The following is a 22,939-nucleotide window of genomic DNA, read 5'->3' as shown; positions in this document are numbered from 1 at the left end:
TTTTCAAAATGTCAAATTTTTTAGGTGTTGTGGAGAAGAGTTGTGCGATTTGTTTGAAATTTTGATGGAAAAAAGAACCTCTCAAAGGTTGTTTTTCTTTTAGAGATAATATCCCTTGTGACACTCCTATGAAAACAGATTTGACAAAACCTGTTTCCTAAGATGCACACATTTTTAGCATCTAAACAACTGATACTTTAATGTTTTCAGCACTACTCAATAATTGTTATTTTAAATTGAAATAGCATGAGCTCTAGCATACTCTACTCATTCTCATTAGATAAGATAATGCGCTGCAAAATATTCCACACCAATTCTATGCAGAGTATCTTACTGTGATGACACTGCCATCTGCAGGACAATTTGATCCAAGACAAGAGCAAGTACATCTTGAAATTTATTGCAACATCAAACACTAGGTTAGCTCATTCCAATAAAAAAAACAAACTCAACGAACATCCCATTCAATCATGTTTTGTCAGCTAAGCTTGTACTGGTAGGTGACATGAAATCATATGTACATATAGGGTGCTGTTTCAATTTACAAAATCATTTGAGATCAGATAACATAACTATGAACTAAAGATTAAAAAAGTCAGTAAACAAGTTTCATAATATGCATATTTAATGGTATAGTATGATATATAAACAACTGTCAGATAAACATTTTTTTAATTCCAAGCAATACTTTCCAGTTGAAACACATAAATAATCACCAAATGATACCAACCAAATACTTCCTAAATAAAACAAGTTCATATTACCAACATGTGCTTTTGCTGAATTGTGATCATTGCTTAAAACCCTTGTAATAAAATGTTGTATGTTGTAGGCAAAGCTTTATTCTCCCAACACCAGGCTGGGTAAATGTTGTGCAGAATGCTGCAATGGCAAAGAACAGCATAAAGTATTAAGAACAAAGCCAAGGCTGCAGAGTCTGAGCAACAATCCTATTTCAAATGCATTCTTTGCCTTTAAAAATGATGGAAAATAGTTGATAAAAAAGTAACTTGTACAAATGACTGTTTTCAGTACAAAAGCTTGTAAAATGTAGTCGTGGTGCAAATTAATGCTGTGAAAACTGGTGGAAAAACATTTGCAATGGTGAGGACAGTATGTGCAGACTTGACTTGCCATTTTACTTTGTAGCAGCTACATTTCCAGTTCAGCATCTAAAATTAATTAAAAAAAAAAAAAAAACTTGGAGAAAAATAAAAGTAGAAACATAACACATAAATAACACTGAAAATATAGCATATATGATGGGGGTAAATGATTTCCCAAACACAAAAAACTAAGTGTTTAAAAAATGGCAGTAGAAAAATAAAAATGGCGAACTCCATATCCACCGTGATTCCATTATGAGCAACATGAAACAAAAGGATTTGTGATTTTGCTCATGTTTTTGAAAAGTAAATACGTATTTAAAAACTACGTGATAATCCAGATACTCTAATCAGAATAAGGTTTAGATGCAATGAGGTATTAGCTCCACATTCCTCTCGTCCATGTGTTTGATTCTGCTGCAGTTCTACTGAAAGAACTTGAGGCCTGCAACAAGGAAGAACTTCTCCAGGAAGATCTCAGAATCAAGGACGGCAATGTGGGCGGCCCGGCCGATAAGAGAATTGGCTGTGTTGGGCAGGGCGTGAATGACATCATATCGCACTAGATTACAGTCTTTGTTCTGAAGTACTGGCAGCAGCAGGTTCTCAATCATCTCAGCATACACAGGACCTAGTAAAGACAAGAGTGAAACAGTCTGCTTAGTCCATTTGGTGTTCATTGAGGCAGCTATATCAAGAATTGTAGTGTGATTATGGCATCTTTCAAATGATTCTGATGGCAAATTAAGCAATCCCCATTTAGTCTATGTTGCTTTGTGTCTTAAAAAACACATTGGTAATAGAAGGAAATTGAGAAAATAAGGAAATAACTGGGGAGACCAAGATGTAAGAAGCAACAAAATAAAGCAGGACATAGAAAAACAGAATGAACACTCCCAATCGCGCTTAAAAAGTAGCACCATACAAAAGTTTTGATGCTGTTCAAATGCTTACAGACTGCACTGTAGATTGCAAAAAAATAAGAACTGCACTAAACGGGTAAAACACAGCTTGGTGTCAGAGCCCTTAGGATTGCCCTTGTTCTGCTTTTTTGCTCCTCTCCACTTTAGAATCTGAGCAACACCTGCATTTATGAAAGACATTTTGTCCTGGTAAGACATTACATCAGTGTGCCCACCAGACAGAATACACACATGAGAAACCAACTATGAAAGACAAACCGAGTAAGAGGGTGATAAAATTCTAACTGCTGTCTTAATCTTGCCTCAGCTCACCTGTCTGTTTGTCCTTTAATGCAGTTTTGCACATCTCTATTCGAGCAGAATGATAGGGGACGTAGCGATCCTGCAGCGACCCCACCAGCACCACATTCTTGAAAAACTGCAGACCTTCAAAATCAGATCAATAAACAGTAGTTATCTTTACAATCTTATATTCAACATATACAGCCTAAGCTGTCCAAAAACAGCACAGCAGGTGAAAAAAGCAAAGCTAACCAGATTTCTTGCTGAGCTTGTAGAGAAAGGTTTGACGAGGATCAGAGTGATCACGGCAGGTCAGCTGCAGGAGTGACCCCGACTTTTTCCACTTCTGCATGAACCAAAGGCCTAGGAACAAAGTTTAACAGTTATTTAACATGATCCAACGGCAACTAGCAATTAGCTGACTGAAAGTAGCATTAGTGGAATCTCTTCAAACATCAGCCAAGTGTTTGGACACTTACCTGTGTTGACAAGAGCAGAGCTGTTGTACAGTGTACCCAGGTGGGGTCCAGAGAGGGAAAGGAAGGTGTGCAGCCTGCTCAGGTAACATTTAAACCTGGGTCTGGTCAATACTGAGCGAACTATAAGGTTCCCCAAGGAATGACCCACAAAGCTGCAAAAGAAGAATACAGAGATTTAGAGGCTATAGAGTCATCAAACAACAGTTGAAATTAATTAACGACCAACAAACAAATGCTACATTGTCAGTGGCATACTTTAAGTGTCTGACATAAAATTTAAAAAACAGGATGTTTTGCCTTAGTGATAAAGTGGGCTTTAAAAACACATACACTGCTGTGTCTTATAAAAACTGGAATTAGTTACTAAGGTAACATTTACTTATGCTTTTGAGAACACACAGCTGACTACTACAAACTGCAGTATCTCCTCAGTGTAAATAAAATATGACAGATGGTTATCATGCTTACTGTATTATGAATCTACGTGATAAATCATTAACCTGACCTCAAGTGTAGTAAAACTGAAGACTTAAAAACAAAACAAAAAGACACTAGGGTGCATCTTACCTTATCTTTGACACTGTGAGGTTGTATATTTGGATGTACTGGACTATTTCATCCAGCAGACGGTCTGTCATTGACTCAAAGTCAGCAAAGGTGTCATTCTGTGGATGAAAAAAGCATTACAATAGAAGAGCAGACTATGTTTTATGGTGCGTTTGATTCTTTAACAGGTGTTTTAGCCTAGTTGGCTGCACAGCTGTGAACTGCTGATCATTAACAGGCTCAAGGACTTGTTCTAACTGAAGCTGATCCCAACAGCAAATATAGATTTTTCCAAGCCGCTTCAGTGGGAAAAGTGTTTAATATTGATATCCAACATCAGTGTCTTTGTGTTTATCCAATCACCTGGTTCCTCTCAGACATTAGGAAATCTATACGAGCACCGGGGAGTCCAAGCTCCAAGTAGGTCTTCACCAGTCTCAGGTCTGCGCTGTTGCCTGCAGCAATAAAAAGGAACACAAGGATGGCAATGTATTTTTAAACACACACAAAAAAAGACTCAAAGAAACAAATTTACTCCAAAAAACAAGGTGCCCTACCATCCAGGCCGTGGACGCAGACTATGAGATGGATGCCCTCTTCACAGCTTTCATCTTCCTCCAAGCTGAAGTAGGGCACAGTGGATGCCAGCTCTGGCACTTCACTGTACAAGAAGCCAGGTAGCCTTAGCTGCTTCATTTCTTCCTTGGCCTTGATGAACCTACATAATTATAATTAAATAGGTTGGTGAATATTAATTTATAATGTGTGAGACAGGACAACGTTACGTGGGAAATGAGAAAATTTGTGCAAGATGACTCACGCTTTCATCTGTGGTGTGGGTGCACATTCATACCACCGCAGGCTGGAGGAACGGGAGGCTGAGGGACAGGGAGGTCTTCCCAAGCTATGCTCAGCACTGCTGGAGGCTAGATTGGAGCAGATTGGAGCTTTTGATAAATCCTTAGCTTCATGGAGGTAGCCCATTCCAAGCTGTTCAAACAGAAGACATGTCTCCTGAACGGCTGTGTCCCCGACCCCGATTCGCTCCTCATCGGCAACACCGTTCACAAAAGCATAGCCATCTCCTTCCTCGTAGTAACCATTCTCGATCATCTCATGCTCGGGCTCGTCCTCATCCTCCTCAACCGCAGGTCCTGTCTGGATTCCCAGCGTGATAGCAGATGTTTCTACAGGACTGATCTCAGACACATCTGTGCTAGAACAGGAGCCAAAATAGTTCTCTACCATCCCACGTTTTACCAGGTCAGTGCTACTGGTGGCGGAGTTACTGGAGGGGCAGGCAGTGTGGGGTTCACTCCGGGATTCTTTATTGGCACCAGGGCCAGATGCTCCCTCTACTCCAACTTCAGAAATACCTATCAATTTTGGGTCTGTTTCCAAGTCTAGGGCTGGTTTTGCAAGTTGGGAATCAACTGTCACAGAGTCTGAGGTGCAGGCCACATTGATGGCTGGTCTGTTAGTGGTATCCCCAGAAAAAACTACACTCTGTTCCTGCACCAAAACGCTGGACTTCCTGCCACGGACTTCAGCTCCACTAGAGCCCCTGGAGGAACCCTCGCCTTCATCATCTGAGGGCAAGGAGTTGATGGAAGTGAGAGAAGACTGGACTCCACTGACAGCACTGGTATTTTCTGCGTAAAGAATTTCTGCTGCCCCACTGGGCTTTTGAACTGAACTTGGCTGAGCAGGCCTTGGTGCAGGACTCAGGAGGGGCCTTTCTGGCTGTGGAGCAGCGACAGCTGATTCAGCTACACCTAGCCCTGCACAGGTCTGTGGTCCGGGAACAAGCTGAGTGGCAAAGGAGCTGGGCTCACTCTCAATGCCAGAGTCTGAGAGGCGGGAAGAGGCACTGGGGGCTCCTCCATCTGGCAGCCTGATACAATCACTTTTTACCTGTAGTGACACCAGAGAAGACTGGCTACGCTGTGCTGCCTCTTTACCAGACTTCTCAAACACAGAGTCCACCACAGACTGCCTTGAGTCACAGAGGCTTGTCTGGGTAATCTCAGGAATATTACTGCTAAGAGCTCCATCAGTCCGACATGGTAGAAGAACTGTAACTTTGTCCCCTTGGTATGGGTCCTTGTGACTTGGTTTCACCTCAATCTGCTTAAGCCCAGCAGACCACTGTGGCTGCTTTCGGCCACAATGGTCAACTTGCTCATCTTTGTAAAGTGGTTGGTTGCATGTAGCAACAGCCCCAGTACCTGCCTGAGGACTATTCTGTGCATCCAAGTTTGTAGGATTTTTGAAGAAACCTTTTTGACAAGCAGCAGTAGTGATATTGTCATCTGCAACAGAATCAACAGCACTGTTTCCACAATGTGCTGATGTGGCACCAGGGTCAAAAACAGAATTGGCATTAGTCCTTGAATAACTACTTGAGTACCCCTGCAAGGTATCACGTTCCTCCTCTTGGTTTAGGGGGGCCTCCCCCTCCTTGTACTTTGCGCTGGGATCGCCATAAGGAGCTTTGAGGTTCTTATAGCCCACCAGAACTACAGAGTCCTTGGAGCCCTGTCTAATCAGCTTCTTGGAGTTGTCAGTCTTTGAATTTTTCTTCAGTTTGACCGACTTGCCTTTGGACTTAGGCGGTGGATCATAGCTGTCTGGCCAAGTGTTATCCGTAGGGGCACACCGAGACTCAGGTAAGGGGCTGGCTGCTGCACTGCAGTCCTTGGAGTTGGGCTTGTCTGTTCTATTGGACGCTGAACCAGTCCTTGTATTGTGCATGCCCAGCCAGGGTCCATCGCGATCTTCAGAATCACACCAGTGTGAACATAACATAGGCAAAAAACAAAACATATTTGGTATAAGAACTTGTCAATGACCCTAACGACTTTAAGGCGAGTTAAACAGCAATACTGTGTTACTGACCTTCAGTGATGGAATCAAGGTATCTATCCTCAAAGATGATTGGCAGGGAGCTAACGTCACCATCTAGGTCAGCACATTCCACTGGAAGTGGTGGCAAAGAAAGAAAGTAGCTGGAGCTTTTGATAGCATTAGTCATCTGCTGGTGACTGTGAGCACTGATGGAGGAAGGAAATGAGACAGAAAGAGTCAGACAGAGAAAAAAAAGGAGTCAGGGTTTTCCAGACCTGGGGTATAGTATTTCAAACAAGCTAGTACTGGCACAGGCTTGATAAAGCAACACTATGTTTCACAATCAAGATGAACATGCCATTGCAACTTACTGTAGCTCCTGATACGCCAGAGCAGATTGTCTTGGATGTTCAAGACAAAAGAAAGCCTCAGCAAACCGCCTAACCTGAAATACCACATTATTATTCAGAATATACATATATGGATCAGTGATCAGAACAAAAAAGGATTGTCATTCAAAGATAACTAGAGGTTGGGACTTACTCTTAGTGTATGGTGCTCCATTGCTAGAAGGGCAGCAACATGCTCCTGCAGGGACACTACCTCTAGAAACTGTCCCCAGAGGGCCATGAGCAGAGAGCAGAGCTGAGCCAGGTTCATATTCACCAGTTCTGCCAGTTCATCAGGGGACTCTGCTTTCTGCTACAGGTATAAGACACACTAGTCATCCACCAGAGGGCTCATGTGAGCATATTTCCTTAACATCAGCATGAAGAACAATGGTACGATGTTCTATGAAAGAGAAGACTTTGCTTTACAATAAGTAAAATAAATATTAAAAAATGTCTTAATTGTCAACTGATTAATTTGATTTAATTATTACTTGACCAACAAAAAATGAATAAGTATCATTGACCTTTGAAGCGTCAAGAGCAATAGGGTACTGTTAAGCTTAATTTCCACAAGTTTCTCTAACATAGTAAATCCTTCAGTAATTACAAGTTGAACATTTTGTTTTTTCACTGTCACTTTTTTGCATGACTTACAAAAAATAAATCATAAATTGCTGCTTTTTAAACAGAGAAATCAATGAAGTCTCTAACATAAATGCAAGTTAACCTATTTCCAATCTCGTCTCTGTCCATCCTTTTTGTCCTTGGATATGTAACTCGAAATATTATATTTGGAAACAAACACTGACGAATACCAGAGGCACTTGACCTGCATAATGTGCCACCATCATCTACAGAAATTCCTATCATTCCCCAGCTTTGCAAAACATTATCTATCACTCCTAATCTATCTCCTAAACCTATCAGGACTCAAGGACTCAACCGCTAAAAGCTGGTTACTCCACCTCCACAAGTATGAATAGCTTTCAGAGACTAGTTTTAAACAACATACTCATAACTGCAAGCGACATCTGGATACTTGCCAATCTGCTCACAAACGCTCTAGCAGCACAGAGGATTCAATAGCAACTCTTCCCCATAATTTGCTGACACTCCTTGAGTCACCTGACAACTATAAAGATTAATCACTACTGACTCCATTTGAGCTTTCTGTGTGATTCAGTATCATTTGCTAATCAGAATACTTATATCCACCAATATTACATCCCTTGCTGCAGTTCAAACCATGTTGTTATGTTTTTGCCCTCTTACATTCAGCAACAGACCCAGTTGGCATGTATGGTACCATTTGTTTCCTTCCTAAAAAAACAAACTGTCCAAAATAAAACAAATAGCATCAGACTTGGCACATTCATCAAGAATTTTCTCTTTGCAAACAACTTCTATATGGCCCTCTGCCAAATTTCCTCTTAACCCCTCCTGTCACACAAACTAAGCACCAATTTGATGGCATGCCAGCCTTGTTGCTTCCTATAAATGTTTTGCATCATTGCCTACACAACAACAATCATCAGAGACAGAAAATAGCAGTACTCAACAGGCCTTACCTTGACTTGTTCAGATAACTCAGCAAGACGGGCCTCTAAGTCGAGTTGTTCTGAGGACACAGAAGAATAGTATTAAGATCAACTTTAGTAAATTATTAAATGATTATAAAGAAGGATGTCAGAAGAACCTATAATTTAGGCTGAACAAGGAAGTGGTGTCAGACAGTACTGGGGTCAAGAAGCACTTTTCATTAACATTTATTTGACAAGACCAGAGACAGCCTACAAACTCTACAGTACCACTGCGTTTTAAGACTCTTTGACCAAGTCCTAATTTAAAAGATGGAAAGAAAGACTGAGAATGCACAGTGGGTAAAAGATGAGCATGACAGCAGTTTATATATGTATATTGTCTCTGGACAGTGTGGTATAGAGGAAATGGTGTGTTCTACAAGAAGGAAACTGAAGTGAAGAGTAAAAAGGGAGAAAAAGGCTGATTTGAGTTTCTGCAAGGGTCAGGACATACCTATGTAGACGTGCCTTTGACTTCGGGGATAGGGTCTTCTGAGTACTCTCTCATAAAGGACTTGCATGCTGGGCTTGGCTAGTAAGATTGCACATATAGGCATGTTTAACCTTTTTATTACTTGGTTCTCTGGGATGGGTTAATATCTGTCCACTTGTGTGGATTAGGTTTGGTTAGCCAAAGTAAAAATGGTGAGTCATGTTTGGGAGCTATTACAATTTGGCTTTAGTCTAGGGGTTAAGAGACTTATCTAATGAATGCAAGTATGAAAACTTTTATAATTCTTTATATTAGTCAACCACAGTTGGATCCCTAAATTAACTTGGTGGGTTCCTTGGTGTGTAGTCTGTTTAAAGGGTAAAATATGTTAATGAGTAGGGATCAGGTGAAATAAACACAAACTTGTAATAAGCAACACAAACACCAATGCTGAAAAGACAAAACAATGGAAGTCGATACAAAGCAAAAAATGAATCAGAATGTATTGTATAACATTTGAGAATTTGAGTGCTTGTGAGTTTTTAAAAAAAAAAAAATCACCTCTTTGGGTTTGGGTTAGTTTTCAGGTTAAATTATTTTGCACTTTTCAATTATATTAAATGGTTCACATATATAACATAAATGGCAAAATAGAACAGACGTAACCACCTGTTGTCACACCATGCCTTGAAACGAGATGATGTGAAGCTACAATGCAATATACCTAGTTCCATACGGTGCGAGGAGGGCAGGTCTTTGGTAACAGAGGTGAAATAGCCAAAGAGGCCCTGGTAAGCTAGCAGGAGACTGGAGCACAGGTTATGGTGTAGACTGAAGGCATGCTGCAGACAGTGGTCAGATACCAGGAATGTCCTACCCTGTGGGATCACGAGGGACACAGAGAAGAGGCTATATAGATGATTTAATTCTGTAAACAACATTACTGCTGTTCTGGACATTCTAGCACTTGTAGACATTGGATTTGTATCCATTACCGTGAGAAAAGACAAACTCAGCAACGTGATTTGTAATGATCTAGAATTTTTCTAAAGCATGATTCTTGTTGAAGTTAACACTGATCTATAGCAGGATACCTATAGCATTCTTCTATAGGAAATGCCACTGCATACTGTGTTCCTCATTACTCTGGTATTACATTAACCATTACAGCACTATAAATCACAACAGTTATTTCCAGACATTTATTTTGTGTGCAATTTCTACATAGCAATGCTTTATAGCGGCTTCTGTAGAGAAATGAAAAGTAGTCAATGAGTTGTTATTCCTGATCTATTGGCAATGCATCAAGAAGTGATGAGGGGTATTGCCTCTGTTCTGCCTGAATGATTTTGTACATTCACACCATTGCATCTCAGAGGCAGCTCTAGTTGGCTACCTTTCCCTGTCAGGAGAGGCCAATTACTCCTGGCCAAATGTGACAGTGGTCTGATAGTTTTCTCTTCTTCAGTCCTATCTGTCAACAGCCTGAGACATCTCCCCTATGCTTCAGATGCAAAGCATATAATACATCATTCTTCCTGAGGTGTAGAGCTGTCTTATCCAAGTTCACAGCCTTGTCCATGTAATAATTAAAGCCTGTATTAAACAATAAATACCAGACTCTATCTTTTCAGCTTTATTGTTCCTGATTAAGGAAAAACCACCCGAGTTCCACTGCATATCTTCAGTATCATTAAGTTTATGAGAGTCGTTAACATTTTATCAGGTACTTTATCTATCCTGATGTAATATAGTTTCACTTTTTTAAAATCATACAATGGTGGCATCGTTCAGACTTTTTAGGCCTTTAAGACATTTAGTAGCATCTACTAAAAAAAGAGATTAATCAATTATTATTATGCTTCATATAAAGGGGGTTTTACTTACATCTGGTGATATCTGCTTAACATAAGTGCTGCCAAACACCACATTCTCCAGAGGTGGGATGACTGAGTCTTTGCTCTGTGCTGGAGCATTGCGGTTAAGCCATGTGGTTTTCACTGGTCGAGGAAAACTAGGTAAACAAACAGAGTGAAAGTTAAAATTCAGTATACTTTAACTGTCATGTTAAATTTGGTTTGTGAAGTAGGCAAAAAGCTCTGTGTTGGAACTTACTGCAAACAATAATAATAAATAACATGATGGAGATTTGAGAAAGAGCTACATCACCCATGAGTGTCTAACTATAAATAGTGCAAAGAAGTGGCCCTCTTCTGTGAGTGTCTATAAGGTTTCTTGAGTTACATAGCTGTCTGACCTGATAAGGGGCTGATGAAGTGCCACCAGGGAGGCGTGGATGGCTACAGAGATGACAGAAAGGTGGAAGTAGTCAAACATGACATTGACATGTTGGTGGATGCCTCGCTGAAGGCTAAAGTGCAAACGAAGTGTGCGGCCACTGATATTCTGTAGAGAGCTTGGGTCATCTGGCCTATGGAAATAGAAGAAGGAAGACACATAATAACTTGGGATTAATTTCCATAAGAGATGCAAATATCTATTCATGAACACTGATACAAGTGGATACAGTTCAAATCTATCAACACCTACGAGTAATCGCCATCTGTGAAGTACAAATCCAAGAAGAGCTGGAAATCTATGTCATTGAGGGACTCTTCCACCTGAAGATATTTAAAAAAAAGACACTCAAAATAGAACCTGTGCATAAAAACAAGGCAACTATATCACATACAAAGACATTAGGACCTCGTACTGGCAAATACACAACAATAAAAATTTTGGATTGGCATCAGAAGCAAAAACATGAAACCCTTAATCCAGAAATCTCTACTTAAATCACCACCTTTCTTTCTTAAACCCACCTTCTTCTCATCTAGTAGCATCATCACTTTGAAGATGAGGACATCGTTAACGACAACCTCTTCATTCTTGTACAGGATTTGGAAAGTTTTGCTGGAGATGATATCATCTTGGACTGAAGCAGGGAATGCCAGATCGGAGCCTAGACAAAAATATCACTGTGCTTAGTTGTGTGTTAATGAAAAAACATTTCAGAGGCCAACCTTTAGAAACACATGATGTGGTGCTGTTACCAGGCACAGAACCATTTATATGCCAGGGTTTTTTTTACACATGGGAGATAGTTCAGACAAAGATGGACAGAAATCCAAATTAGAGAAATAGTGAGTGGCCTGCGAGATAAGCCAGGCCTCTACCAGCTCCCTGCCAACAGAACAATAAGTAAAACATTTGCTCTAGCAATAACTATTGCTAGATATTGCTAGACATTTCCTGAAACATCACTAATATATGAGAGCTGAGATGAAATTCAAGAAAACAAGCAAGTCTTCCTGACATATTAGCATAGACAGAGAGCGTCATCTGTGTTTACAGGGAGCAGCCCTCTGACAAGCAGTGTGTTACTGTCTTTATACTGCAGATTACCAAAATATTAACAGAAAATATGAGTTCAGATGATGTTACTTAAACTTAAGTAATGAGTGAGTTCTTCCTTAGCTGTAATTGAAACTTTGCAGGGAAAAGGGCAGGGCTTAGGTTTGACCAACTGCATCCACAAAAGGTACCTGAACCCTTTCAAACTATAGAAAAGGTTTCACCAGTGTGTGTATATACAACCTTGTGCATTAAAATATTACCAGTGGTAATGCACACATCTTCAAAAATATATTTACCTCCGGGGTGAAGTAGACTGGTCTCAACTTTGTGTGGAACCCGGGGTGGGACCTTCAGACTGCCACGAATCTGGTAGAACCTGAAAATGCAGATTTTTTTTTTTTTGAATAAACACAGGAATGAAAAACTAGCCCTATTAGTTTGCTCCAGAGCATTATTGGAAGCTTGGTGAAAGGAACAAACTGCACAGGTTAGCTACAAGTGCCTCTACTCGTAAAATGACACTACGCCTTTCATAAATGATTAATGAGCACTTTCTTTCTTTTGCAGTCACTCATGTAGTAAACCTGAGCCCTTAAAGCACTGATGAGCATAGAGCAGGAGTTTTATCCCACCACAGTGAAGTATCATTACACTGCTGCTGCTGCAAAGAGAATTTCCAGATGTTTAAGACCACTACTGTTACAGCCGTGAGTCATTCTTCCTCCTTAGTTTTCCATGAAACATGGCAAATATTGTATTTTGGTTGGAGTAGTTTTCCTGAGTTTACGCATCAACACAACTCGTTGGAACTTTACTACAAGTAAGAAAATGGAAGAGATTGCAATCATATATATCATTTGATTGGGTACAGTGTAACAGGACACCATATGACACAGTCTCACAACCACAACTTTATCAGGTAGCAGGAAGTGACACTTTTACTTGGATGGGAAAATCTAGGCCATAGTTTGTTTCTCGTGAAAGAGAACCAAAGCCACTCAGTAACAGCCACATAGTTTATTCAATGTGATATGCTGTACTACACTGCAACATGGGCTCAATATGTTTAAACAACAAATGCTTGTCTGTTTCTGTCTTATAAGGTCTTAGTCTTAATACCTCATGTCCAAAACATGCATAGTTTTGCTAAAAACATGCTTATCTTAGTATTAAAGTTCTGCAATGTCTGTTCTCCACTGCAAATACATTATCTATGCTATGCTAAGACATACAGTTTCACGTTTCTTTCAACACAGACAGTAAAATGATAAAACTATCTCTACAATACTATACATCAAGATGCAAATTCAAATTGAGTGACTCAGAAAAGAAGCACTTCTCTGTACTTGTGCACTGCAGTTCAGACTACTTTTCTTAATTATCTACATCCTTTACTGGGCACTTGATTCTTTATCTTCTGCATTTACTGTGTCATATAAGAGAACAAACCATCATCATCACATAGAAACAGAAAAAAGTTCAACTAACACTGATATATAAAAGGTAGTGTACTCAAACACTACTCAGAATATTTGATGCTGTCTATATAAAGAGCATTTGTTGAGCCCCCTGAAGCTCTAAACAGATATTGCCAACTGTCCCAGATTGACTGGGACACACAGAATCCATCCTGGTCCTCCTCTACCACAAGCTGCAAACCAAAGCTCATTCAAGTCCCTTTGAAGCACACCATCAAAGCTGACCTATTCTTTATTAGCAAGGTAAAATTGTCTGTAATGTATTCTTGACAAAACAAAATGTATTTTAAAGCATTTGTGAATTGCCACCTGCTGGAAACATGTGCCAGAAAAGGTTGAGAATATTAAGCAATGTAGAGAAAATGAGACAATACTCACCCTCTTTGGAACAGGTCCACATTGTAGAACTTATGGAGCTCCACAGAGAACTCCACCGTGGCCTGGACTTCAGTCATCTTGGTCTCTACAGGCAGAAGTGCCTTACATCATCTGGGATACACCTGTAGGCCTAAAGGCAAAAGTAATCAAATTAGTAATTTCAGTTCCTGCACTCAACACACAAAAATCTTGTCCAAAGCAAACAGATGTTTGTTAGTGTTTCTTTCCATTTCATTAAAATACAGTTCTTCCACTAAAGACATACAGATAAAAACTAGCTAGAATTTCTGTGCACTATCAATACACTAATTTGTCCAAGGTCATGGTCAAATCCCATGACTTAAAAAAAATGGAAAGCCATTGGTAGTGATCACACAATCACAAGATCAAGTTTACGATCAAGAATTAAGGTAAGACTTGGGTGATGGTCAGCTTTTTAGGGAAGTTATTGCAAGGCCATGAAGTCTACATTCAGCATAGGAACAGTCCTGTGTTGTGGGCCTAATTAGTTAACAGCTCAGACAATTATAGCATTAGTATGACATGGAAAATGCTATGAATAACAATGCAAAAATAGGCCTGAAACATAATATCAACCAATTGGCTATTAGAAATAAACATAGACATCCTTGTCATTTAATGCAAACATTTTTAGCTCAAGATAAGCCTAATGTAAGAAGCCTTGTTTAGTTGTTTGTGGCTGTAGTGAGGGAAAATTAAATTGGCAATAACTACCATACAGACGCTCCTTAAATTAGTCATGTATGAAATGAATAAATCATCCACTGGGTGAGAACGTGTTATTGTGCTCATGCCAGTGAAAACCAATATGGAGACACAAAAAGGCATCATGAATTTGACCTGGTCGACACAGGCGCCTGGTGTAGAGCAAATAGTAGCAGGTTATGTTAATATCCAAATAGCCTCTCTTCCAGGAAGAAGTGATCTTTAAAAGCTGTCAGTTAAAAAGAAACTACACTGGGCACGGCACTGAGGGCATACAAGGACACAAATAGTATTCACTCAATTGCTGAATTACGTGTTCCTATCACATTTAGGTGTTAATTACCTTTATTTAGACCTTGCAATAACCATTTTACCATTGTTTTACAAAGTGTGACACAAGTTTGACAAAGAATTCAGCAGCTCAGTCATAAGATTCAAGCTACCAAGTATAATGTATCTCAAGCTAAATTATATCAAATCAATGACAGCTGCCTTTTTGTTGAGCCAGCTTTCTAGTTAAGCTGCAAGGTAAGGAGTAAATAGTTAAAGTATAACATGTGCAATATGTAGAGATGTGTAAATGTTTGCACAAACGACTCTGTCACAAGCTATCTACCCATAACAGCACTTTAAATCTAAGGTAACACTATACGCAACAGGTCTGTCAGGTCTGGTCTTTAGCCAGGAGCTTTGTCTGAAGATGTAACACTACACTTATGTAAAGGCTATTAATATGGATAATACCAAAAGGTTAAGTCATGAGTGAACTCCGTTGACTGCTGAAATGTTGCTCTTAATAAACCGGTCAACACGATATATATCAGTTGAAAGGTATGTTTAAGCCTAACGTTACAACAAATACAAAATTGTATTCTTAAAGCAACAATCAAGCAAAATGCCGCGTTTCCCTTCAAAAACTCCAGCAATTGGCTGATAAGGACATGTTACTGGCGCTTAAGACAATTAGGGAAAACAGCCCACGTCAGATAATAAAATCAAAACATTTAGCCGTAATCAAAAAACATTAGATAAGGCCTTACCAGTGTCGGCTGATTTCTTCTCTACAAAAGAGGAGAACGGCTGAGACCCTCCACTTGATACAGTTCAGAAACAGCTGTTTAAGTTATAGCTGAGCTAAGCTACGTGATTTAGAGGCTGTTAACTGGAGTGACATGATAAAGGTCCCTAACTGCTGGGCTGACAATCTCAGCATGGGCATCTGTGGGTTACAGGTGGGAAGCAACCAAGACAACATTTAGCCAAGGGCCCATTAAAGGTCAGAAACGATCCGACAAAGCCACAGCATTCTTGAACCGACCAACGATGAAAAAAAAGTCTGCCCTGGTAGCCACTTAGCTATCGGTAACGTTAGCCACCCACTGAACAGTTGTCGCCGGTCTAACATTAGCCGCACAGGCAAGCTAACGCTACTTACCATTGCGTTGGCAAGCTAACGTTAGCTAGCTAACCAACGTTAGCTCCGATTTCAGTTCTCTCGTCGTCCTTTCACTGTGAGGTGCTAACAGAAAACACTACTCTGCGGGAGTATTTCACTTCCTATTCTGGCGTACGCTGCAGGAGAAACACCCGTCAAATGACAGACTGGCCACGTATCTCTCAGAATAGTGGTGTTTGCTAGCCATCGAGCTAATGCAGCTAAATCTGAAGCGCAGCCCCAGCTGCTCGCTTATGAGCGTTTAACTGCGCGTTACTGCACATATCAGAGGCGCAGCTGACGCCACATGCAAAACTGCTCCCTATAAATGTAACACAGCTCAGAAGAGTAGTGTACATAATAATAATAACAATAATAATAAACAATAATAATATCCCAATTACACTGCTAATCATCCTTTGTGTTAATATAAGTATTAGAATTATACTTATTCATAAAAGATAGGCTATATACATCTTTCCACATCTTGTGCTACTATGAATGACATTGTCATGAGTATAGAATTATAAAGTGCTTAAGAATGCCTACTACTAAATAAGAACCATGTTTAAGGGTCTAAGGTTGATCAGTCAAGTCTATAGGGTGGGTCTCTGTGCATGTCTCTGTGAAATGGTATTTTCTGTCACTAAAAAGACTTTAGTGCCATGGGTTTTGAGTGTTCAAATTAGAGGAAAGAGGTGACTCATCCCAAAGAATCCTCAAATAAAATGTATACTGCAAATAGGTTAATAATAGGTGATAAAAATCTTTAATTTCTGTGTGCCTAGTAGATGTACTTATAATATCCTCACAGGGTTGTAATATGCAATTATCAACAGTCCTGTATAAATGCACTTCTCTGTGTATATGGATTGTGTTCTTGCTATATTATATACTCTAAAAATGAAAACTGAGGGGTTGTTTCAAGAAACAGGGCACAAGTAGCTATATCATTTTCCACAAACACCATTAAATAACACCTTTTTGATCATTAAGTCATCACATGGGTGCAAACATACACAGCATTGTTAAAAAAGAAAAATACAATCACCAGAGTTACTTGTGTTCAGATAGTCAGATTTGGCCTTTCAGCGCTTGAGGCTACTTTATCACTTGAAAGAATTGAAGCATGGCAAGATAAAGGAGGAAATGTGGGGGAGGAACAAACAATCAGCAGTTTCATGTCTTATTTCCCTGCACGCACATTTCCACACATACAAATTCACTATATAACCTTTCCTACCTTATAAAAACATCATCATGGATATACTGTATATAGATTATTGATTCTGGATAGTATCGCAACAATGCAAAATATGATTCCTACAATTTAAAAAAAGGAATTAGAACTTTTTTTTTCTTTTTTCTTTTTGTTCTGCCACTTGGCCTGACACTACAGACACAGCTTAAACTGCCTCTTAGTCAGCAATGATTTTCAGTTTACACTGGAAACAATTCTTTCTTAGTACTGTGCAACCATAGAGATCACAGAGAATGTGGCTCCCAGTAGTGTTGAGCAAATAAAGCCACTACAGGTTAACATCATCTTTTTCACAGATAATTTACTTGGTATTATGTATAATACACAATCATGAATGTAGAACTGCAAATGTGATGTATTACTGTAAGTGTGTGCTTGAAGAAGCATGGACCTTTAATCTAAGATGGGTGCAGGACAACTCCAGTGGAATGTAAAGTTGACACTGTGGAGACTGTTGACTCACTTCCCCAAATAAATGACAACAGTCAAGCCTATAAGAGACCCTTCACTGCTATGACCTCAAGTTTTTCACTCCTGCTGAGGGAGCAACTATCTAGGGTCCTGTAGTGTCCTGGAAGCCAATTTGAAGAAACATCCAGCAGCAGGTGTTTTTTTTTTAAATTTCCAGATCAAGCTATGAAATGGGTGGAGTTAAAAGGTAAATAATTTACTCAAAAGTGTCATATGTAACTGATACCAGTATTGTCTGACAGTTTTAATTCTACACTGACAGCCACAATGCAAATGAATACAATTACTCAATCATAATGCATGTTAAGGTTTACAATTTCTGATTGCATTCCAGAAATATCCTATTGTACTCATTGTGCTGCTGCTATGTGATCCCACAATATCTCTGCACGGGACTCCATTCTCAGAGTAAGTATTCTATTGCACTTCATTGTAGGTGCAAATGGTGAGAGAACGATGACAAGGATGAACAAAATAATGTGAGCATTTCAACAATGAAGGACTTCATCCGTGCAAATGTTGCTGCAAAGGTGGCTCATGTTTACTTGCATGTCTATTAACAGTATCAGTCAGTCCCCTACATACTTCATATGTTCATCCCTGCTAGTTAGTTTCAGTTTGTGACCACTGCTCCTCTCTGTCAAAGCGGTTTCTCTGTGGTTGACATGCGCTATCGCATATGTTTTAACATATTGAATAATTGTGAAGTTTTTCTTTTATTACTCATACATATACAATGAGCCATCTCATATTGCAGAGACCTCATTGAGAGCTGACAAATTCTGCTAATTGGCATTCATTTATGTAAGACACTTATTATCTGAACATTGCTTCAAGTCCTTTTCCATTAGGTGTTTGCATCATTCTTGTCTTCCTTCTGTACATAATGTACTGCTGCTCTTATCTATATTTTATGACATGTATGTGTGGGTCAGTGTAGCAGCACTAACATTGGGTTGTGTGCATGGATATAGATTCAACAAAATAGAAATCACTGAGTAAAATGCACTGGTCAATTACAATACTGGCAAAGCATCAGATTAGATCAGCATCGACCCTGAGTCACACATTTGAATAGTGTCAGGTGTTAAACACAATGCTGGCATCCTAATTGGCAAAAGGAGAAATCAAGGATGCTGTAATCAGTCATTGGCTATGTGAATCATCTACTCAAACTTGATAAAGAACTTTAACTTCCTGTCCAGATGTGTAAAAACAGGACAATCTAGAGCTTAAGTGTTAAAGAGGAAACCACAAACAGTTAGAGATAGCCTAATATTTATTCAAGGCAGTGTTGCAGCTTTCCAAACACTGAGCTTTTATTCTCTCTCCACAGCACACACACACGCTCTCTGACTACTAACGGGCTGCTTTCTGTTTCCATCTTGCAGCTGTGAGATTTTCATCTCAAGTTGGTATTCATATGGAGCAGCAGTCCATGTGCCCTCAGATCAACGTAGGGGAGGATCGTTTCCCAGGTGGATTCACAAAAACTAACCACCACTTGCTTTTTTTATTTGCTTGACATTTGCTCTGCTCTTAGAAAAAAGAACTACATATTAGTCCTATATAAAAAATAGAACAGTAAAAACTTTAAGATCCCCTCCAGAAATATGATGAAACATTCAAAATATCAATTTTTGAATACTTCTGAACAGTAATTTATGTTTAATGTTGTTTTTCCTTAAAAAGTTCAATTACCTTGTTAAAAATTTGTAAAATTATACTCTGTCTACCTATCTAGAAAAATGCATAAAAAGTTTAACCACTAGGAACAAGATCTTTCCTATACCTCACTGATTCTCAGTTTATATGTGCTCGAGGTTTCAAGTTTCCACATCACACTTGTGTAAGTCGGATAGTAAACCACAATTGACTTCCAAACTAATTGTGATGCCATAAATTATGCTCGTATGTGCACGTCTTAAACTCAGATCTAAGTTAAGTGAAGTCAAGTAACAATAAGTAAAACAAACTTTTGAGTGGAGGTGGACTTGAAAAAAACTGTGCAGCTGCTGTACATTTAACTGTAAACATTTTTCTCTTGCAGCTTGATGATAAAACCCTTGCCCCATAAACAAACATTATGGGGATACATTGACACCATAATAACAATTTAAAAAAGGAAGTAAAAATCCTTCACTGTGTAGTAGCATTTGCCCAAGACCTTGAGGGGACTATTACAAGACCTCTGAGATGATTTGTGATTTAACCTCTCTTCTGTCCTTGCATCCTCAGGATTTTATATCGTGTCCCAGTTCCACATTGCTGAGCTGGCAAGAAGAGGCACTGTTAAAAAGGTTGCTGGATCGTCTCCTCAGCATGTTGCTTATCAAATAGGCCCAGCATTCAACTTCAGAATAAACACGAGGTATGTGGTTCTGCATGGAGCAGGGTCTTTAAATAGAGTTGTACCAGTAAACAGTGACACCCAGTGGTTTAGCTGGTACAACGACAATTACCCTGTCCATGGTCCTGAACATTTTAGACTGGGTGTAACTGCACCATCACACTGCACCATTTTAATGTGAGTGATATATATACAAATATGACATTTTATATTATCAAAATACGATAAATACGATTGGATCACGATAACCACACAAGAGCCACAGAAAAGGTAATTATATATAACAATTATAACAATATGGTGATAAAAGTAGTGTTCAGTATCACAGAAACATCATAAAATTTTAGTTTTTTTATTCGAGATGCAAGCTGAGGGCTTAATAGTCTTCTCTCTTTCTTTCAGATCAGCTTATCCCCTGGGTCTACCGGAGGAGTTTGCCTTTGTGTCCGTGCTGCGCATGAGTGGCAGCACCATAACTAAACACTGGAATATCTGGCAAATGCAGGATGTGAATGGCGACGAGCAGCTGTCAGTCAGACTTAACGGGGAGTCTGAGTCTCTGGAGTTCACCTTCACGGCGGCGGACACCGGGAGGCAGACTGTTGTTTTCAGCTCTCTGCCTTTTCTTTTCAATGAGCAGTGGCACAGAGTCCTGCTGGACGTCAATAGGCTCTCTGTAACACTCTTCGTGGACTGTGTCATGATCGGTTCTCAGAACATATCACCCCGGCAAAAAATTAGTCTGGATGGTTTCACTTTGATTGGAAAACTAAAGGACAACCCGGTGATAGCCGTTCCGGTACGTCTGTTAACACCTTCATCACATCTGTTGCAACCAAAGCAAGACCTATGCATTTTTTTTTAATTTAAGGGAGTCAAATCCAGTTGTCATTGTCTCATTCAGTTGTCTGTCACAATTATTCACATTCAATTGCCTCACTAACAAGTTCACCCATTCTCAGACCTACAAAAGGCCCCTGGACATCCAGCGCTTACAGAGGCCTGAGAAGACCCTCAAGCACTAAAGTTAAAGTACAGGGAGACTACTACCACTTTTCATGTCACTTTACAACTACAACTTATAGTTCTATCTCCTCACATTTCATTGAGGAATGTCGTGACCATTTTTTAAATTAACTATTTATTTTATTTTAATTTATTTATTTGACAGAGACAATGCTCATTAATAATAAAAAAAACAATTGTAAATGAGCCAGAGTTAGCCTAGATGGCTAATTTTCTTTCTATTAGACCTACCTGGCTTAAAGACATTTTAAATGTCAATTTGTTTTGTCTAGTTAATATATCATAAATTGACATTTTGTTCAATATTATTCTGATTTTTTTTAATTAAGTTTAATTTTGTGTATGTATATATATGTACAAATGTATTTATATATTTATTTTACATGACACCATTGTGCTCGATTTGAATTGCTTATTTATTAGTCATTCCTTGGACAATGCTAACCATATGCATGAGACCATTATCCACGATGAGAAGTTGTACTCTTGATTCTTAAACTTCTAAACCCTTGCTTGGTTGTGTATTGTACCTACACCATGAGTATAGAAGCAGCGACTTCTTAGGTTTCATTCGTGGGTCCTTGACATGCAAAAGTTTGGGAAACCCTGCATTTTCTCACCAGCCTGTTTGGTCTGTCTGTGACATGTGTAGAAGCTGCAGTCTGCTGTCTCTTCATTCAGGCTGTACAGACAAATATGTGGAAATTGTTGCAGGTTCTGCCTAAGAGCACAAGCAGTGCACAGGCCATACAATCCTGCAATACCACACCATGCAGTTAAGGTGCATAATTTTCAAAGATTTGTCATGAACGCCTTTGTTGTGCACGCATATGAATTTATTTACCAGCTTTGACCACATTATAATTCTTTTATAAACTTTTATAGCCCATAGTCATGTTTCCATAATGAGTCCCAGATTGTTACTAATCTACAGTGCAAACATCGCCTTCTTTCTGCTCTTCCTGTATGCTGGAAAAAATGCAGACGAAAGCTTAATTAATGGAAACAGCTTCTTGCACTTCGGGCGCAGGCCTAGTGGATCTTCAACATATGTTCCGGGATTAGGGGACACAACGCACACTTAATGCTACTGCCACTGCTGATTTATTATTTTCTTTTCTGTTTATTTGTCAAGTTTGAACTCCAATCGATGCTGATTCATTGTGATGTGACGCGAGCCCGGACAGAAGCTTGTTATGACCTCCCTGCCAGAACATCGGTAAGGAGAATGAAATTAACTACAGTGCATAATGAGCCACATTCTGAATCTGCAGTCTGCAAAACTTCAAATAGGCCTATTGGTTTAGCTATAGGAGCCATTAATGGAGAGGCAAATAAAATCAAGCACCATCCAACTGTGTGCGTAAAAGAACTGTTTGTTGACCAAAATGTTATCTTTGTCTTTGATCTTGTCGTCCTCATGAGCGATTTTTTATGATTTGAGGGAAAACTTTAATTTGCCACACTCGGTTTTAGTTGAAATAAAATCATTTTGGGTCACAGCAGAGGTTAAATAACCCGCTGATCCTGCCTATTGGTGGGGTCTGCAGTGTGACCCCTCCCCGCGGTGTCCTCTCTGCAAACCCTCCAATCCCTTCCTGTAACCAAACATTGCATGAATATACATGAGCCCCTGATGGCTATGGGACCTCGGACGGTCTAGATAGCTGAAGCGGATTCAGTTTGGCCGTTTTGTCGGGGGCTCCTTCAGCCCAACAAATCCCAGAGAAAGGACTACAATTTTTTACCTTTCCTGCCCACGGGGAGATCATGGCTCGGGCCCCCAGCCTCAGAGGGCCACTTCTGGTGCTGCTCCTGCAGCTTGTCCTTATTTGCTCCGCTCAAGTAAGACTTATTCTGTTTCTGCCT

At 39.6% G+C, this 22,939-nt stretch overlaps 3 protein-coding genes across 10 annotated transcripts in view; 2 read left to right on the top strand and 1 right to left on the bottom strand.

Annotated features, from left to right (window-relative positions):
• Positions 1-607: 607 nt before the first annotated feature.
• On the bottom strand, positions 608-16,217 carry fam135a (family with sequence similarity 135 member A). 3 transcript variants are annotated; one of them, XM_042432945.1, is made up of 21 exons: positions 15,963-16,217; positions 13,802-13,931; positions 12,242-12,321; positions 11,411-11,550; positions 11,139-11,209; positions 10,846-11,019; positions 10,476-10,602; positions 9,313-9,466; positions 8,610-8,687; positions 8,144-8,193; positions 6,727-6,882; positions 6,555-6,628; positions 6,235-6,389; positions 4,157-6,113; positions 3,894-4,054; positions 3,700-3,791; positions 3,358-3,455; positions 2,791-2,942; positions 2,564-2,674; positions 2,342-2,455; positions 608-1,737 (listed from the first exon to the last, which is right to left on the bottom strand). In XM_042432945.1, the coding sequence occupies exons 2-21, from the start codon at positions 13,876-13,878 to the stop codon at positions 1,532-1,534; spliced, it is 4,227 nt and encodes a 1,408-aa protein (XP_042288879.1). In that variant the 5' UTR covers positions 13,879-13,931; positions 15,963-16,217; the 3' UTR covers positions 608-1,531. The 3 variants fall into 3 exon arrangements, with proteins under 3 accessions (XP_042288879.1, XP_042288877.1, XP_042288878.1); XM_042432943.1 differs by having other exon boundaries at positions 6,727-6,885; positions 15,963-16,216; XM_042432944.1 differs by lacking the exon at positions 15,963-16,217 and adding an exon at positions 15,568-15,658 and having other exon boundaries at positions 6,727-6,885.
• col9a1b (collagen, type IX, alpha 1b) overlaps positions 15,736-22,939 on the top strand; it is a 20,543-nt gene continuing 13,339 nt past the window's right edge. Inside the window, exons 1-2 of one of the 5 annotated variants that reach the window (XM_042432950.1) lie at positions 15,736-15,803; positions 22,206-22,289. In XM_042432950.1, coding sequence (XP_042288884.1) covers positions 22,221-22,289 — 69 coding nt within the window. In that variant the 5' untranslated portion in view covers positions 15,736-15,803; positions 22,206-22,220. Of the gene's footprint in view, positions 15,804-21,014; positions 21,077-21,425; positions 22,290-22,401; positions 22,916-22,939 lie in introns of those variants that run through there. The other 4 variants (XM_042432949.1, XM_042432948.1, XM_042432947.1 and 1 more) reach the window with 4 other exon arrangements.
• LOC121911454 (collagen alpha-1(IX) chain-like) lies at positions 16,401-21,316 on the top strand. 2 transcript variants are annotated; one of them, XM_042432953.1, is made up of 6 exons: positions 16,401-17,881; positions 18,029-18,102; positions 19,086-19,172; positions 19,933-20,065; positions 20,447-20,843; positions 21,007-21,316. In XM_042432953.1, exons 1-6 carry the CDS (start codon positions 17,865-17,867, stop codon positions 21,067-21,069), a joined length of 771 nt encoding a protein of 256 aa, XP_042288887.1. In that variant the 5' UTR covers positions 16,401-17,864; the 3' UTR covers positions 21,070-21,316. The 2 variants fall into 2 exon arrangements, with proteins under 2 accessions (XP_042288887.1, XP_042288886.1); XM_042432952.1 differs by lacking the exon at positions 21,007-21,316 and having other exon boundaries at positions 20,447-20,909.

This window comes from Thunnus maccoyii, chromosome 14 (genome assembly GCF_910596095.1).
Source record: "Thunnus maccoyii chromosome 14, fThuMac1.1, whole genome shotgun sequence".
Taxonomy (NCBI): domain Eukaryota; kingdom Metazoa; phylum Chordata; class Actinopteri; order Scombriformes; family Scombridae; genus Thunnus; species Thunnus maccoyii.
The sequence above is the reverse complement of the archived record's forward strand: the minus strand, read 5'-3'. Positions and strand labels throughout refer to the sequence as shown.

Bases quoted from the DNA above. Each gene is read 5' to 3' on its own strand.
- fam135a (XM_042432943.1), bottom strand. From the start codon at position 13,878: ATGACTGAAGTCCAGGCCACGGTGGAGTTCTCTGTGGAGCTCCATAAG. The intron at 10,603-10,845 runs GTCAGACAGCTA...TTGTTTACCTAG, and splicing joins CTTCATCAGCCCCTTATCAG to TTTTCCTCGACCAGTGAAAA. The intron at 8,688-9,312 runs GTATATTGCATT...CAATCTTACTAG, and splicing joins CTCGCACCGTATGGAACTAG to CCAAGCCCAGCATGCAAGTC.
- LOC121911454 (XM_042432952.1), top strand. The intron at 18,103-19,085 runs GTAAGTATTCTA...TCCATCTTGCAG, and splicing joins CACGGGACTCCATTCTCAGA to CTGTGAGATTTTCATCTCAA. The intron at 20,066-20,446 runs GTATGTGGTTCT...TCTTTCTTTCAG, and splicing joins AACTTCAGAATAAACACGAG to ATCAGCTTATCCCCTGGGTC.